The sequence below is a fragment of the Micromys minutus genome (genome assembly GCF_963924665.1).
Source record: "Micromys minutus genome assembly, chromosome: 5".
NCBI classification, from domain to species: Eukaryota; Metazoa; Chordata; class Mammalia; order Rodentia; family Muridae; genus Micromys; species Micromys minutus.
The window spans coordinates 88,070,111-88,083,280 of record NC_137974.1 but is presented as its reverse complement, the minus strand read 5'-3'; the positions used below and the strand labels follow the sequence as shown (position 1 = coordinate 88,083,280).

At 36.6% G+C, this 13,170-nt stretch overlaps 1 protein-coding gene across 2 annotated transcripts in view; it reads right to left on the bottom strand.

The window, feature by feature from the left end:
• The window catches only part of ZNF438 (zinc finger protein 438), a 110,640-nt gene that overhangs the window by 24,257 nt on the left and 73,213 nt on the right, over nt 1-13,170 (bottom strand). The window contains exon 3 of one of the 2 annotated variants that reach the window (XM_080916830.1): nt 7,978-8,045. The exons of the other annotated variant lie outside the window; for it this stretch is intronic. Within the exon in view, the coding sequence (XP_080772956.1) occupies nt 7,978-8,014 (37 nt within the window). The 5' untranslated portion in view covers nt 8,015-8,045. The remainder of the gene's footprint in view (nt 1-7,977; nt 8,046-13,170) is intronic. 2 annotated transcript variants of the gene reach the window in all.

The following is a 13,170-nucleotide window of genomic DNA, read 5'->3' as shown; positions in this document are numbered from 1 at the left end:
TAGTATTTTTCTTTGTTAATATAGTATTAATCATTAAACATTTAAATGAATAAGTTAATAGAAAACTAGTTACTCATGTAAAAATGCTTTCCTTTACTTGAGTAATTTCCCATAGTATAATTTCTGTTTATGTTGACTTAAAATGACCTTAGGAATTCAAATATGTAATTTAGTATTGATCAGAAAAGAAAAAGGGGACAATCAAACAATTATTAGCAATCTCCTTTGTAAGTTTATATGATGACAATGGAGTGACCTTGGGGTTGTGACAGATCCGGGTTCAAACCAACGGCACCTTTAAAATAAAAGTATATTCAACTTACTGTGAGGTCTAAATAAACAAGACAGAAAGCTGTAGTAGAGCAGAGTGACCATCACACCACACTGGATTAATCATCTTTTCTTTCTCACCAGTTACTCCCACTTCTCTATCAAATTCCAGGACTGGATCTTCAGCACACAACAAGGAGGAAGTTCCTAGGAATGCTTAGTTTCTAGGAGACTCAAGGTGCTTCATCTGGAGGCCAAGTCAGAGTTGTAAACCAAATTACATAGGAGCTCAGAGACAGTATAAAAGCAAAGCCCTATGGCCAGGAAAAGCAGGTGAGAAGTCAGAGGATGGCATGCTGTGTTTCTCTATGAGCTACAAGGCACACAGTTCACTGATTAAACACATCACAAAGACTTGTAACATCTTAAAGCTAAAAACCAATGTTTGATAATCCTGGAATTCTGAATTGGAAACTGAAGTTTAGGGACAAAATCAACTTATCTGCAGTTTCACAGCTTCAGGGGTGGAGGTAATTGGGACAGGAGTCCACTTTCTTGATAGCTGACCCATTCGCTTTTGTTTGTTTTTCTTATGCAATTCTGCCTCTTAGTGCAGATAAAGAAGTGGTCATAGTAAGGACACTGAATAGATACTGCTACTGGCCACTTCAAAGGATATCCACCAGAGAACTAAGAAAACTCATGGTCTTCGTTTTCCTTAGGACTTGCTCCCTTCTCTCTTTCCTATGTCTTTTCCTGACTTAAGGCTTCAGTGCTTAAATTCTGTGTCTTAAGGGAAGTGAGTTCCTGGGGGAGGGGGCAATGTGAGGATGACGCCTAAGACATGTAGTCTGTCCCATCTTACTTAGCAATAAGTCCCCCAGGATTATGCTTAGCTTTTTAGGGTGTTAGACATCTGAAGCAGGAGGCAGGTTCTTGCATATCTCATTGATAGGGCAGGCTCTGTTTTAATAATATCCAGGAAGAGTGATGGTTGTAAGTGCCCACTCTGTTCAGTAACATGCTAGGTGAGCTATGTAAATTATCTCTATCAATATTATCTATTAATATTATCTCTATTAATACTGATTATCTCCATATATCCTATACAGTGGGATTTACTATCTTGATTTCACAGAGTTACAGAGAAGGGTATATGCCACATGATGTACCTACAACTATCAAATTAAGAATAGAACTGAGTTATAAACCCAGCGTCCATGCTTTGTAAGACTTAAGACACTAGCTTTTTAGGGGTAGAGATCAGTGTCTGTCATTTATTTTAAGGATCTTAATAGAAAATTTTCCAATGCATACTACCAAACCTTAAAAAAAATCAAGTACTGACAAAAATATATCCATACAGTTTTATGCAAAAATGCTTTTAAAAATCTGTATACCTATCTCTGTTTTTTAAAAATGAAATTAACAAAAGAAACTTCTCTTATTAAAATCATGATCTATACTAAGATTATTCAGTTTTACAGTGTGAAAGATAACGTCTTTTCTTATGCTTATGTCAGTATTTCTTTTTTATATAGGCTAAGCAAGAGAAAAGGAAGATATATATTTCTCCTACATGTCAGTTTATTCTTTATAAAAGGGCAATATAATTATCTTTATTTTGGAGTCTATTTTTACCTATAATCTGTTTTTCTGAACACTAGAAACTTCTGTCAAAAAGTAATCATGGTATAATCTAGGTATGGTGTCAACATTTTGTCTACTAAGGAAATCTGAGGTGGGCCAAACCTGAATTAAGTCCAGAGTAGACAACATGGTTTCAAAAAATAAAAATTATAGATCCTTTCTATATGTCATCATCTACAGGTTCCTCTTTCACAACATCTAAGCTCTCTCTACCCAGCCAGATCTTCTACATCCTTCTCCACGGTAGATCCTAGTGAGTCTCCTTGACCCTGCCAAGCCAATAGAGCCACCCCAACCTGCTATATCTAGTCTGTGTCCCACTTCGTCTGGGTACCTCTGCCTGCATTGCAACCAATCTCCAAGCTTCTTCCTTAATCACTACCAACCCAAAGGTTCCTCCCATACCATGTCCATCTTTCCTACCCAGCTAGATTGAGCACAACTTTTTCCAGGGTCTAAACTGGTGGGTCTGTTTGACATTTTCCTTCCACAACCTACCAGATACAGTCTGGATCACACATCTAGTGGTCAGGCCTAGTCTGGCCAACACTGCCTGTGCCACAATAGTCTCTAGGCTTTGCCAAGACCTACCCTGCCTACCTTTCAACTTAAAGATGCATTGCATACCACAGTCAACATTTTACCCTGCAAGATATACTCCCACTCTATAGACTTGAACCAGAAATCCCCTCTGTCCATCTGATTTCATTCCTCCCAAGCAATTTCCAACCTTTAGGCCCAACTTACTTGTACATCTCCTCTTCAGCTCCAACCTGCTTTGTCCATAGCAGACTTAGACCAAAAGAAATTCACATGGCCAGATTTCATGGCAAAAATATAAACAATATGAAATATCAAGCCAATATCTTTCCTGTAAAGCCTACCAGTCCTGTAGAAATGTTTCCCAAAGAGAAATACCTAGATGAACACTAAGATGCCAAATTTAAAATAACAATCATAAACTTCATTAAAGAATTTAAGATATTTCAGACACAAAGGAAAAACAGAATTAAATTATAATTAAAGAACTTAGGAAGAATACTTGAGTAATCACCAACCCCCCCCCCCCCAAATGTAAGGCTATGGAAGTGATATAGGCAATGCAAGACTTGAGAACAGAATTTGATAAGGAGATAGAATCACTGAAGGAGAACTCAAGCTGAAATAAAAGATGGAATTGAAAAACCCAATTAGCAACTAGAAAACTCAAAGGAAAGTCTTAATGTTGATAGGGTTGAATAATAAAGTAGAGGATCTAGACCACATAAGACAGGAATATGAAAAATACCCTCGCACACAAAGATGACCATACAGAAAATGTGGGAAAGGAAGAGGAAAAAACCTTTAAATTATAGGCATAGATGAGGGAGGAGAATCCCAAGTCAATGGTATACACCAGATTTTCAACAAGATCTCCCCCACCCCTCACACACACACACACACACACACAACTTACCCTAAATAAAGAAAGACATACCCGTATAGACACAAGAAACATACAGAAAACCAAATGGACAAGAAAAGAAAATTTTCATGGCATATTTTAGCTAAATCACTAAGTATGTATATATATATATATATATATATATATATATATATATATATATATAATATGTGTGTGTGTGTTGAAAGCTACAAGAAAAAAACCAAAAGCAAAAAACCTATGTCACATGTAAACAAAAACTCAATAATTTCTCAGTGAAAACCTTGAAAGCCAGAAGGGCATGGAGCAATGCATTCTATCCTAAAAGACCAGGACTACCAGCCTAGACTAATATACCCAGAAAAACTATCTGCCATAATTGAAGATGAAAGAAAAACATTATATACTATAAAGAGTCTAAAATTTTTATTTCAATAATCTGAACCTAAACACAGAAAAGAATGTTTTGAACTGAAGAGAATGTCAAGAAATCACGGAAAGAAATATTAATCCATACTTAGTAAAACACAAGAACCACACTACCAAAATCAATAACATGAAGAAGGCAATTAACAGACATATTTCAACAACTTTAAATATCAATGGCATGAACTCTCCAATCAAAAGATACAGGCTGATTGAAGGGATGGAGAAACAAAATCCATCTATCTGTTATCTATAAGAAACACACCTTACCGTTAAAAATAGGCCTAGCATTAGAGTAATAAATGGACTAAAAGTGCTCTATTAAATATAACTTGCATCATTAGTCCAATTTCTGACAAAATAGTCTTCAAACTAAAACTTATCAAAACAGATAAGGAGGAATAATCAAAGGAAAAATTAACCAACAAGAATTATTCTAAACATGTGTACAACTCTGGTGCTCCTGATTTCATAAAACAAATGTTACTATTGAATTTAAAGATACAGATTAACATTAGTTCAATAATACTTGATGATTTCAATACCCCATTTTTTCCAATAGATAGGTCATTTGGAGAAAAAAAGAAATACATTAGAATTACTTGATATCATACATCAAATAGACCTAACAGATACCTACTGATAATTTCACCCAAACTCCAAAGAATCCACACTGTACTTAACAGCACATAAAATCTGTACAATAGACCATATCCTGGGGCACAAACAACAACAACAAAACAAAACAAAACAAAAAAAAAACCAGTCAAACAAATGAAACCCCAAGAACTTTACATAATAAAAAAGACTAAAATAACTTACTCTATCTGAATACAATGTAATAAAATTTAAACTTGGGGGAAGAAGGGAGTAGGGGGAGGTATCCTGGCAGTCCTAAGACAAACAATATCACAAAGTCATACTGCACAAGAAACCTCACACAAGAGATTTATCGGAAAGGACATAAGAAAGTGTGTCTCTCTGTGAGGCTGCCTCTGTTTGGTAGAAAAACAGCAAAGAACTGAGCTGGAGGTAGGCTTTATATAGGGTTTCTTGGGTCAGAGCATTCCTGGGTAGCTTGGAATTGGTGGGACTTTGTAGCATGATCTTGGGGTAAACCCAGGGATTGGTGGAATTTTGTGACCCTATCTTGGGCTTTTTATTCTGTAGGATAGAGCTTGGCCACCTGCATCTTGAAGGGCTGGGTCTGGTTGTTAAGGTCACTGGAGTGTTCTGCAGGTGCAACCTTGTGGTTGGAGGTCCTCAGAGGTGCCTCACCAGTGCTTTGAGGGGCTTACAAATTTGATACTGAGCACATGTTTAATAAATATACAAACTCATAGAGATTAAACACTTTACAGATGAATGGGTCAAAAGAATCAATATTAAAATAAAAACATTTCCTGGAACTAAATGGAAATGAAAATACAGTACAACAAAACCACTGAAAGCAGTCCCATGAGAAAATTTATAGATCTAAATGCCTACATTAAAAAAAAACAAAAACAAAAAAACAAAAACAAACAAACAAAAAAACAACCAAGGCGCACAAGTAAATGACTTGATGATACAACTCAAAAATTTGAAAAAAGAACAGACCAAGTCCAAACCTAGTGGACAGCATGAAATAATAAAAATCAGAGCAGAAATTAATGAAATGAAATAGAAACAAAGAAAGTAATACAAAGAGTCAGTGAATCTTGTCAGATCTGGATCTTTGTAAAAATAAACAAGATTAGCAGACCCTTAGCTCAACTAACCAAAGAGATTCAGACTATTATAAGGGAAAACTTTAAAAACCTGTACTCCATTACATTGAAAAACCTAAAAGAGATGGATAAATTTCTAGATTCAGCAAAACCAATAAAGAAGTCAACAACCTAAACGTACCAATAATGAAGGAGGAAACTGAAATAGTAATAAAAGCCTTCCAGCTATGTAAGTCATAGCAGATGGAGTCACAGCAGAATCTACCAGATTTTCAAGGAATACCTGCAGCCAGTCCTTAAACTATTAAACAATGAGTGAAAAAACAAGAAAAACAAACAAATAACAATAACAGGAGCATCTCCAAAGTCCTTGAACATGGCTGGTATCACTCTATAGTAAAACTAGGTAAAGACACAACAAGAGATGAAAATGACAATGCTAGTGGTGAACACAGTTTTTAAAATGTTCAAAAAAATGCTAACAGAATACAGGCATCTATCAAAAAGATTATACACCATGACTAGGATGGCTTTACCAATAAAATGCAAGGATGTTTCCACATATACAAGTTTATAAATGTAATGAACTAAATAATATACTTAAAGATAAAAATCATGTTAATCTTAATCAGAAAAATAATAAAGATGTCTGGAAAAGTCATAAGGAATTGCACTAGTAAATATTTACTTAAAAACCCTGTAATACACGCAATTCTTTGTACAAATATACATAGAAAGTTTTAATAAACTTTATTCTTCTAGGTTGACAATGCTCCTTCCAGAACCCAAAGGTTGCCTAATAAAAAACCCTAATACCATACCTGAGATGCACTCTTTTTTTTTTTTTTTTTTTTTTTTTTGAGTGTTGGTCAGGGTTGTTCAAGAGACTCCTCAAACACACATCCTATTGCTATGATCCTTGGTTGCTACACCCAGAGGTGGAAGGTAATTCTCAATTGCGGAAGACACCAAACACTTCAGAAAACAGGACTCAGAGGCCTGGAGCTGGGACTGCCCTAAATGTCCCTCCATAAGGACTAACTTTCATGAAATCAGAGAGCTTCCAAAGGAGGGAAGCAATCAACATAAGTGTCCTCTATAGCTAGGACACCTTTGAACCACTCCAGTGTCTAACATGCCACAATAACCTTCCCGGTGCAGTAGGGCACACATCCACAGCTCTCAAATTAAACAAGATCTGCTCATCAAGAGGAAAACTGGCAAACTACTTAGTGCTGGTGAAGTCATAGGTACCAGAGAGAACCTACAACTAGTACTTTACTAACCCAATACAATCTGTAGCACAATCTAAACACTTAACACCCACAGATGAGTGAAATTCTCATTCCTCATCAAGGACACTTCAGACAGACAAAACCTACTGCAGAGAACTACCACCAATCAAAAGGCAAGTTGTGGAAACCTGTTTCAATGGGTACATCTACAAAACATTCCTGCACCTAAGGCTGAGGGAACATTATAGAATTTTAGTAGAACTGCAGAACATTGCTTAAGAAGGGGGACAGAAAGATCCTAAGAGCCAGAGGATTAGGGAGTTTGTTATGAGACTGTGTCTCCTAGTTACGTAGGAAGCTACACTCACTGCATCTCACCACAACTGCCTAAATATGAGCTGAACAAGGACAACAGAGATGCCAAAGTGGATGAGGGAAAGACCATGAGGTATCAACTAAGGAATGCTGAGCATGGGAGAAATAGTTCTCCACATGGAAGTGGGCCAATTATCCAATATCAAATGGTCAGGCCTTGATTCACACATACAAATAGTATCATAGAGACTGAGCAGGTTATATTTAGGAATATACACATATATGCATGTAATGACAATTAATGAAAAAAAAAGCCATGAAGTTGAAAGAGATCTAGGAGGAGTTTATCAGAAAGTTTGGAGGGAAGAAAAAAAAGGGAAAATGGCATAATTTTACAACATCAAAAATAAAATAATTAAAGTATTTTTTCAGAGGTTTTATGTAGGGAAATTAATTTTTCTTAAAAATTTCATTTTGAATGGAATAAGAAACCAACAGGTAAAAATATAAGCAAACATTACCTCTTAACATATGTGTATCCTTGTGTATGTGTGAATATAAATATGTATGAGGTGTGAATGCAATACTTATTAAGATACCTTAGTCATTATGCCAGTGAAGCCACATCCATAATCCCAGTGACATCTACTACCTCCGGCTAACTGGCAGTGGTAAGCTGGCCTCCCAGTTCTGCATACAATGAGTTGGCCTGCTCTTTCAGCCTAGGAAAGGAGACAGATCCTTATAATGTTCTGCTAACCTGGGAATCCATAATCACTAGGTTAATCTACCAAAGGAAATGAACTCTTAGATGTAACTGGAGGTTTAGCATTTAATTCTAGGAACTATGACACCTTATGACTGGAGGGTGGAGGCATTACATATGTCAACTAAAATCATTATGTGATAATGTGTATAGTACTGTCATCTGAAGCATGCACTGTCTTACCTTGATCTTTTGGTGGTACTAATGAAGAATTCCGCATTATGATGTATATGACCTGAAGAGTAGCTTTCCTAAAATGGTCAAGCACAAAGAATCATTAGGAAGTAGTTGAGATATTGTGTTAATACACAGTAAAGTGTGAATTATACAAGCTTTTGAAAACTGTTTCTTTCCTTATAACTAAATGAATGGCAAATATACTGGAGAGGACTTGAGGAGGAGGGATGCTGGGATACTTTCTGAGTGCCTGCCTGTACCCCTGCTCTCAGTCATGTAGAAGTAAGCAAAGTGAAGAGTCTCTGACAATGTCTGCCTGATAACTAACTATATTTACATATCTTGTTTAAAATAATTATCAATATAAATTACAAATATTGATAATTAAACTATTAAAACACTAAGATATAAATTGTAAGCTAAAAGGATAGCACAACTGTAACATAGTCACTTAACAGACTTATCAATGCAAACTGTGAGTACGAGGCCTGTGAAGGGGCATAAGAAATGCTGACACAGGACAGTAGCCAGACAGAAAAGCACATGGTGGCAAATTTACACCTGTGTGCACTGTGCTTTGTCATGGAATTCCAAGTTTTTCCTTTCAGGTTACCGTAATATCAGGTCCTTGGCATTCATGGAGTTTGATACTGAACACTGCTCAGAGTTCAGAAATCAAGGACATCTGGTATGCTATTTGCATATAATCCATTACATTCTCCTAACACTTTAAATCCTTTCTAGGTTACTTCAATATGTGAATACAATATAAATGGTATAAGAATAAATATATTTGGTGTGTATATATGGGTGTATCCAACCTGAGGCCTATGGGCTACATGCCTCCCAAGACATTTGATCAATAAGTAGGTAAGTTTACCTGATGGACACTGACTTGCCATGTTTCGTAAAAGTAAATGTGGATAGAGAGTCTCACAGAGAAGAGACCATCTCTGTGCATTCCTCGGAGCTTGCTGCCATGAACCCAAGCTGAGAGTTTTCGTGGCATGCTCTGTGTTTGTATGGGCACGAACCACAAGGTTCAGTGTAGCTGTCCATCTAGATTAACATTTCCAGGAAACTATTTCCTAGGAACTAAACATGCCATACATTCCTCAGATAGACATGCTGTCATCAGAATAAATGTCATAATAAATTTGACCAGCACATCTTGAAATGTGAAAGTATTAAATTTGAAATATAAAAACAGGGAACTCTTAAGAGGGTGTGGGTCCTGATGCTGGGGACTGAACTGAGGGCTTTGTGCATGTTGGGTATGTACTCTGCCTTTGAGATAACTCTTTAGCTTGTTATTTGAGACATAAGCTTGTTTTGTAGTCTAGGCTGCCCTCAAACTTGAGATCCTTCTCCTCGACTGTGTCACAGCATTTCTTTACACAGTGACATATGCACAGACCTAGCCTGACGTGCTGAGGGACCTTTGTTATCTCATGTCTGTTGATTCTAACCTACATCACAGTGATAGTTGAACAAGACGTTGGGTTTGATGCTACAATAGGTGGTGACTCCACAGGCAACTGCTCCACCCAGTCAACATTCTTTATTAGAGCTCTTGTGAGCAAGTGACAGAATTCCATTTACTGGGCATTCGTCACCTTTGGATTATCAAAAATAAGTGTAATATAGTGGGTGTTCAATTGATGTGCACACAAATGGTTTTGTATCTTTTAGGTAAAAGAGTACCTAGGAGTAACATGTTCTCTGACCTTATAAGAAATTGCCTAGTCAAAGTGGGGGTGCTCTATTTCATTGTCTTAAAAGTAGTAGAATATACTTAAAAGGTAAACGTCAGGGTTCCAGTTGTAAGGTTTATGTTCACACAATGAGCATACAGCCATGTCTCTGTGCTCCTTAGCTGCCTGTGTTCTCATCTAGACAGACTAGTAATATTTTGAGGCAATTTATGCCATAAAATGTTTTCCTTTTTAATTAAAACTTTAAGTCAAATCTATATTAAATAACTCTATTTTGTTTTAAAGATACAGACGTAGTTTTCTTCCTCAGAGACAAGTACTTTCAATTCTTAGAACTTAAAACTTATGTGGTGAGCATTCAGATATCCATACATCCATAATTGTTAACTATACATTTGAAGTTTTATTCCTCAGTTTTAGGTCATAACTACTGCTGTCTTTCTATGTATGAAAAGTCATGGTCATTCAATAAAAATGATGAGTAACAATAATTTCTAGGTATAGACTTCTAGACTAAAACTGAAAAGCTTTATTCTATTCTCCTCTGGTTGGCAATGTCAGTATAAAGATACTGAAGACTTCAATGCTTTGTGTACAATTTGTTTATTTCTCTATAGAGATCGTGTTAAGATTTTTTTTTTTTTTTTTTTTTTTTTTTTTTTTTTTTTTTTTTTTTTGAGACAGGATTCTCATGATTGCAGCTCTGGCTGGGCTAGAACTCACTATGTAGACCAGGCTGACCTGGAACTTACAGAGATCTGCCTGCCTCTGCTTTTTAAAGTGGTGGGACTAAAGGTGTGCCATGCCTGACCAATATTAGAAATGCTTGCCCTGAATTATTTCAACATGTTTTCACCCATTTGTCCAATGTTTGGTGGGCCCTTTCAACCTGAAACCTTGGGTATTTCAGTTCTTGAATATTTCATTACACACACACACACACACACACACACACACACACACACACACACAAACGTGCAGTCATGTGCAATAGCTGCTCTACTCAAGAGCCAAGCAATAGCACCACACCAGATTACCAGATGGCTGTCAACTGATGATGGGTAATGAAAATGAAGTTATCTCTCTCTTCCTCTTTTCCTCCCCACCCTCTGTCTATAAAATGGAATTTTATTCAGTCAAAAAAATTAAATTACAAAATGTGCAGCTGAAAGGATGAAAATAGAAAGCATTATACTGAAAGAGGTAATCTAGAGCCATAAAGATAAATTCACACATTGTCTCTCATGTCCTAGATTAGTGTATTTTTAACTTGGAGTGTTTGTAGAGTCCAAGGAGATAGAAATGGGGGGGGGGCTTAAGAGAGGAATTAATACTAGAAGACATACTGATGTAAAAGTAGTGGTCTAACTGGAAGTTGAATGACTTAAGTGGAAATTAAGGTGGAGAGGGTAGAGAAGAGGGGGTAGCGAAAAGGATTAACCAAAATTAAGCATGTACGAAAAAGCTACATGATAACCTATTAGTTTGTAAGCTTATTAAAAATATAAACGCAAAAAAAAAAATAATGGTAGCCTCTTTCAGTGGATAACCAACGGGAAGCCATCGGCTATTAAACAAAAATTCCAGTGTCAGGCATGTGTCAGGCATGGAAAGCCTCCATATAAGCTGTTGATTAGGAAGGTCACAGAGACCCACAAACCAATATAGGTTATTGCCAGAGACTTTTCATGCTCACTAGAACTAATATAACACACTTGGATTACAGGGTATAGTGAAATCAAACTAGAACTGACCCAGAAACTTCCTCCTTGAGATTAAGCATTCATAATCCTAGAAGGTGCTATGTAAGATGCTGGAGGAGTGATGCTAACAATCTCACATAATACTGTGAATCGTGTAAACTATAATAGTGATACAGTAGGCAAGATTTGGCTCGATGGGTATAGGTGTAACTAATTTCTTCTGATTAGAATGGAGGCTGGCCCACAGGAGGAAATGCATGCCTCCTGTGCTGGTCAAAGGCCCATGGCTCAGGAGCTCACAGAACCCATAAAAGAACCTACTATTGTACTATGAAACAAATGTGTTGCCAAGGTGCCTTATAAACATTTATGTTTATATCTATAGATTAGTATTGTTCTCAATATTAGTGAGACAATTTCACAGAAAGCAGTGTTTAATGTAGAGAGAGAGAGACTCATAGCCGATTAAGGTGCTAAGAATAAGTGACTGTTGAATGCTCAGTTCAAAAACAGGTAATCTTTACCAGCCCCTTCCAAGGCTTGCAGCTCATCTTGAAAAGGAAATAGAAGGCATGTAAGAATGAGAAAGGATGCTGAAAAACAGTATCTTCTGGACATAATAGGGTTGTTGTACTCATGCACTGAGAGAAACTGGTTGCCTGCACAAGGCCTGTCAAACATTGCAAGAAGGATGGAGCAGGGACTCACAGGCCCTCCCTAGCCCTCTAGAGGGAGGGACCACTGTCAGTTAACAGCTCCTAGGGGTATATGTGACTTTCTTCACAGTACAGCTACTGGTAAGTTTTTCATTTTCCAGTAAATAATCTCTACCCCATGCTCATGCAAACAACCCTAAGTAACCACCCTAGTGGTTCATATACACACAAAAGAAAGAAGGATGCAGACTTGTATGAAGAAGGGTTTCAGCAGGTGAGGAAAAGGGAGAGTAGTTATGGGGTTGATAATGAAAAAAATATCATATATATAATGTATTATATATATTATGGAATTGTAGACACAGCATTTTTATCTTCCTGTTTCTCTGGATTTTAACTGGATGTGTGAACAGTTCTTTTGTTGATACATAAATCCTGACCAAAAAAAGAAAAGAAAAGCAGGGCTCAGAGCCTGAGGCTTAGAAGAATGCCAATAGAGCAGCAGTTGTAGGACAGTGCGATGCTCACATCCCTGAATGGAGTGGGTATCAGTGTTCATGAGGCCTGCCCTGGTAGTACCAGAGCATTCTTGTTATGAATATAAAAAGACAAAGTGATTTTCTAAATAAAATCAAACTATATGAAAACAATGAGTGAAAAATATCTTATATATTTCACTTGAAGAAAGTATTCTTTACACCTTTTTGTGTAGTTCTAGAGTCATTTTTTTAAATTATAAAAATCATGCTTCCTTGAGTAATAAGAATGCTGTCTGTGTTGACTGAGGTATAGGCTGAGGATAGGTGAACCCAATTAACCCAATTTTATCTTGCACATCCTAAGTGATTTACATTAGCTGTACAATGCTCCCTAAAGTCCTTTAGGGCCCTGCAAGGAAAACCCACAAACAGGCTCTGAAGGCCATGACATTAATTTTGCTGTCATTTTTATGCCTTAGGTGTACATCCAAGAGTACAAAAATTCTTGTCCTTTGGGAAAGAAGGCAAATCTGAAACTAATTATGGTAGCTATTATCATAATACTATTAAATTAAACATTATGACCTTAGTGAAATTTATTTTGGTATAATTTTGCTAATGAATACATCTTTCCAAATGAGATTAG